We start from the raw sequence: 5567 nt of genomic DNA on the forward strand, positions 1-5567 counted from the left end.
GTAATAAGTAAAGTTCTCATGAGAGTTGATATCGCGCTTTCATATTGAGATGATACTAAATTCGACTTTCTCGAAAGTTGGGTATAGTAACCAACTTCTCATTGCAAGGATTGCTATTAAATTAAAAATATTGATTAAGATTTAGAGCACGTAATGAAAGTTTTCCATTTCGTTTCACCTTAAAGGAAGTATAAGAGTAAAAATTTCTGTTTAAACTCAGGCAACGTTTCACTGTAAATACAAGTCGATTTTCACAAGTACAGTATTGTTGAAAAGTTGGTAATTCTCCCTTGAAATTGATTTTAGCGACGCAGGTTGCTTTCGCAAAATGAAGGTAGGCCTAGTTTAAGTTTAAAAGTAAAGTCTGATAAAAATCAATAAGGCAGGCAGAAATTCGCAAACACCCATGAATTTCTGTCTCAAAGCTATTTCAGGTTTTCCCAGTTTGTTTCAATTTCAAATACGCGTATATGATATAGATTTCAACAAATTTGTCGATGGAAAGAAAAATATATACAATAAGGTTTACTAACTTGATATCAAAGTCGAGAAGAAATAACAGAATGAAGATGCAATGAATAGTAATCCTTAATATGATTCCTTCCATTGATTGATGTCTTATCGTTTCGGATTAAACTGAAAAGTATAGACACCAAACTCTCGAGCTTAAATAAATGTGATAAAAATAGCGTTAATTTTGCCTAAACAGGATGTTTCTGATAATCATGTCAAAATTTAAAAGGTGAGATCTTCGGGTCAGACTGGGTGAAAAATGTCAAAAGAACATTTGGTCTAAAACATTCTGTTTCGGAGGTACATGTCCCAAACATTATTTTCTAAAAGCAAGGATATTGCCACACAGGTGGAGTAAGACATACCAACCTGTTCATCTTGTTTAGACAATTCCAATAGTCTTCAATCCAAAAGTGTGCCTTAGCTTATAATGTAAAGTGTAATAGCACAAGAGTTGACATTTTGAACATTACTTCTAAATAACGATGTTAACTTGATACGAATAAAAGAAACATTAAAAGGAAACATTTGTGATATTACACTTTGAAATACATTCATATTAACAGCTTAGGCACACTTCTACCTTTAAACGTTAACGTACACTCGTGCTAGATAAAGGCTCATTACGGTCCTTAGATTGGAGGCTATTGAAATTGTCTAAACAAGATGGGCAGGCTGATATGCCTTACTCCTTTTGCGTACCAATTTCCTTGTTTTAGAGGCCAATGTTTTGGGGGCCGTAATCCCGATAATTACGAAATCATTACATAAAGACACATTAGTTTTTATTTTGTTTAAGACAACTTATGGCTTTCTGTATTTACTACAAACCTTTTACATTTAACTTATTTTCTCTACTGCTAATTTTCAAAACAAGATAACAACAATGAAAGCTCCTTCACTCGCTTGAAATTACTGTAGGTGACCTTTCAGTACAAGATTTCAAATATTTTTAAAGAGAAATAACTATAAGAAATATATAACACTTACTTTGAAAGCAAAAATAATGATTTGAGTATTGAAAATATTTATAGCAGTTATTCTACAGGGTTACAGCAGTTATTCTACAAGGGCTACAGGGCCGGTAGGCCCTTGAAGATATGACTTGACATATCTACAAGTTAAAAGGGGGAAAAATCACACCTTTTAGGGTTAGCGATAAATTTTTTTCATTTGAGTTTGAGTCACCACTTTTTAGCCATATCGTAGTATACGATAGGCTCTTAGTTTGACCCGAGCCGTCGTCGTCGTAGTAGTAGTGGCCGGGGTTGTCGCTTCGTTATCGTCAGATTTTAGCTTAAAAGGAACTTTATATTACCACAACCCACCCATAGGGGTTACTGGGCTCGGTTAGAGATTTAATTTTAATTAAAATTTTTTCAGGTCAGACCCGGGAATCGAACCCGGGTCGCTAGCGCAATAGGCAGACATTCTACCAACTGAACCATAGAGACTTGATAGAAACTCCGAGTTTTTTATTATTTATTTTTATCTCTAAAATGCCGGGGTGATGTGGGGTGGGGTACCTCTTAATCTGTGGGGTCGGATACTTTTGAATTTTTATCTGTGGGGTCGGATACTTATGAATTTGTATGTTTGGGGTTTTTATATTCATTTTCTTTTTATGTATTTGCTAATTAAATAGATAACGATTTTCCCCGTTTCCTACCGCGCTCCTCATGTGTTTCGTTCTCGTTCGGTAGCTATCGTCATCTATGTTATGTTTGACTGGAACGTTTTGGCGGTGAAATTCAAATGTGGGTTTAGATAGAGCTAACATAGTGTTAAATGAGCGTTATGCGTTTGATCATTTTAGGTAATTAAAGGTAATTCGAGGATAATCACTAAAATGCGTAATCACTATAACTAAACTTCCTCTTTCAAAAGTTTCTGGGCATAAGTCCTTGTTAGAAATTTATAAGATGCGATAAGTGTGCATCGGCATAAGTCTATGTTGTAAACTCATCGAGGGGATTATCACTAAAAACTATCTGTTCTTCGATTCGCCGGAATATTAGAATTACAGCATAAGTAAATTTATACGGTTATAATTTAATCACTATTTAGAGTAGGGAATCGAGGGGCTATTCACTCTGATTTTATGCACGGTAAATCATTTAAGCATTGAAAAAGATAGCGCTATTCACTCATTAGGGTCAGGTATAGAGGGGTTATCCACTCATTAAGGTAGGGTATAGAGGGGCTATTCACTCGTACGATATGGCTACTATTACGAGCCCTTGGACCGTCTTGTTTAAATATGTTTTCAGGATTCCAACGAATTATTAAGATACTTTTTAAGGAGCGTCTAAAATGAAGAGGCTTTTGAGATACAGTGAAAGGTAAGTGATGAATTGATTTCACAAATATATTTCGTGGATTCATTTCATTTATGATGGTGGCGTACATTACATTCAAAAATTCTGAATTATATAATCACAACAAATTTAATTTAATGCCATTGCGAACGTATTTGGTTTGCTTTAAATAGTGAGACTAAAGGTAATATTCTACTTGTGGTAATATGTATGTATTTACAGTAGTTTAATAGGGTAAATTTACAATATTGCCTTGAATCTGTTGGACATTTACAACTAATGTATAATTTCCTAATAAAACTTCAAGGCGTTCTGAGGACAACGTGGTTAGTAAATCTGCAAATTGATTTCACAAATATATCGATTAATATTTATATAAGTCATAGTCCTGACTGGCACACTGATTGATTGACTGACAGATAATCAACTCCCAGCCCAAGCCACTTTACCTAAAAGCTAAAATTTTGCAGTGACGTTATCCATACAATTTTTCCAACAGCTTTGTGCCTTTTCTGGTTCAATTTGAAATCATACTTTAAAATGGCGACCAGAAATGTAACAAAACGCTTACGGAATAACGTTCGCGCTTTTCAACCGATTTCACTAAAATTTAATACATTGGTTCGCTAATAGCTATTGCCGCATGGCTTTCAGAGCTCAATTATCCGCCATCTTTTAAAATGGCGAGCAGAAAAATTTCCCGATGTTCAACTCTGGGTTCATAATTTTGCTGCTTTTATAAGTAAATATATGGAGGTGCATGATTTGCTCTACTGTGCCGTCAATTTCTATACAAGTATTTTATTTACGCATTCATTAATATGACTTGGAAAAATGTTGGTTTCTATCAGCGCCGTAAATTTATTTGAATCCCAATATGCACTCCTTAGTAATAATTTTTGTTGATCGAAAACTTTTCTCCGATGAATACGAAGGTTGAAATAGAAAGACCAATTAGCCACAAGATTAGAGATCCACTGACAACTTTGATTGTCAAAGGGGACAATTCCTCCGGAGGTCGCCTCCATTTCGACATCTCATAAATGATTTTCTTCGGTATTGACTTAAAGTGGATAAAGTTGCGCTCCATAATATTCATGACCCTGTGAATGTTAAAATTAAATATTGGTTCATGATTTAAAAACGGAGTATGTATCTTAAGAGAGCCACTTTTAGAAATATTCATCGCGAAGCTTGAAGAGGCTTCTAATGTAAACTTCGGTGTAGCTTATAAAATTCTGATGTTACTTAATCCGTCTGAAAAGCACTTACGATCTGATGACAATTTCCTTGATATCGTGCCTGACACGGATGGACTTGATGTAAATGAAAAAACATTCTCTCCGGTAACTGTGTTCTCCGATGTAAAACTCCAACTTGTTCTTTTTGCGACAATAGTACTCTTTCTTCATCAAATCATGCAGTTCATCTTTGGTAGTTAAGCCGAACCACGCCTTATTCTCGATGGGTGGAGCGTATTCGCAGTTGAAAACTTGAATGGCGTCATACACCAATATGTTCAACCTGCAGATTCTCATTTCAGGATCTAAATATTTGTACGCGTACGAGGGCTAGAACGGGAAATTTCATAAATCACATTTTAAATTATCTTTGATTCTTTCTTTCTGTCTCACTGGGAATTCCGTGTTGCAAAAAAATGCTGCCTCAGAGAAGTATTGATCAAAGGACAGATATATCCGTTTAGTCGACATGTTTAAAACATCATTTAAGCTGTCAACTACCAAATATTCTTTAAGAGCGAAATTTGTTTTCATGTGTCCAGAAATTTCGAAGGACAAAAGAAGGGTTCCGAGTAGCCAAGAACCGCACAAAATTATCCAAGGAAGGTTCTTAGAAAGTCCGTTGAAAGCTGAACATCCACATCGTAATATTGTGAAAAATTTGCATTAAACATTCAATACTAATTATTACGTTTTGCAAAAAATGTGGAAAGAATTTCCAATAGCAACAGAACCATTTCTGAAAACTGAAATGTTCTTCCCCTTTTGAAGTCACCCTTATCCCTGGTTTTCCACATCAAGAGACAAAAGAGTAAAATAGCGGATAGCAGAAGAATACCAGCCTGTTTCAATTAAACTTGATGTATTGTAATACTTTTACGTCAAAAAATTGATAAGGGTACCTATCCCTTTGAAGACCCACCTTTATATTATTGGATAATAGAAATACTAAAATTTACTAACTTTCCAGTCGATCATTAAGAACTGTAGACTTGTGGTTTCTTTTATGACTGGATTAGAAATAGTTATGGCTTCCTCATAATCAAAGAAAATTGGCAAGTCACTTCTTCGGGTTTTCGAATACCGGTTTTCCAAAACATTGCCAAGAGCAAAAGTTCTACTGGGAATGTGCAAAATCTGAAAAAAAAATATATGCACTTTTAAATAGTAAATTTCGGGAAAGAAGTAGAATTTTTGATTCGGTATTTTTAATTTATTTCTAGCTTTGTACTTACATTATCGGAGAGATTGGCATACTCCTTTACTGTTAATTTTTTGCATGCCTCAGTCTTATTAAGGATTAATTTATTTGCCAAGTCAGAATTTTCCTAAACAAATATTCTCAAACTTCGCTTATAGGAAACACGAGTTTAAACCTGTTGAGGCTTATTGAATACCAAAATTTCAACTCAAAACCCAGTTTTAAGAGGAACTATGGGGCAAACAAAGCCTACAAAAACTCAAAATGCTACTAAAGGTACTTACAACGAATTTA

The 5567-nt window shown here is 34.7% G+C and overlaps 1 protein-coding gene across 1 annotated transcript; it reads right to left on the reverse strand.

Annotated features, from left to right (window-relative positions):
* Positions 1-3686: 3686 nt before the first annotated feature.
* Positions 3687-4377, reverse strand: LOC149678507 (uncharacterized). Its single transcript, XM_089837164.1, has 2 exons — positions 4104-4377; positions 3687-3934 (listed from the first exon to the last, which is right to left on the reverse strand). The coding sequence occupies exons 1-2, from the start codon at positions 4367-4369 to the stop codon at positions 3718-3720; spliced, it is 483 nt and encodes a 160-aa protein (XP_089693290.1). The 5' UTR covers positions 4370-4377; the 3' UTR covers positions 3687-3717.
* Positions 4378-5567: the final 1190 nt, after the last annotated feature.

This window comes from Phalangium opilio, unplaced genomic scaffold, assembly GCF_054372755.1.
Source record: "Phalangium opilio isolate 3A_F unplaced genomic scaffold, DU_Popi_V2 ptg000042l_1, whole genome shotgun sequence".
NCBI lineage: Eukaryota > Metazoa > Arthropoda > Arachnida > Opiliones > Phalangiidae > Phalangium > Phalangium opilio.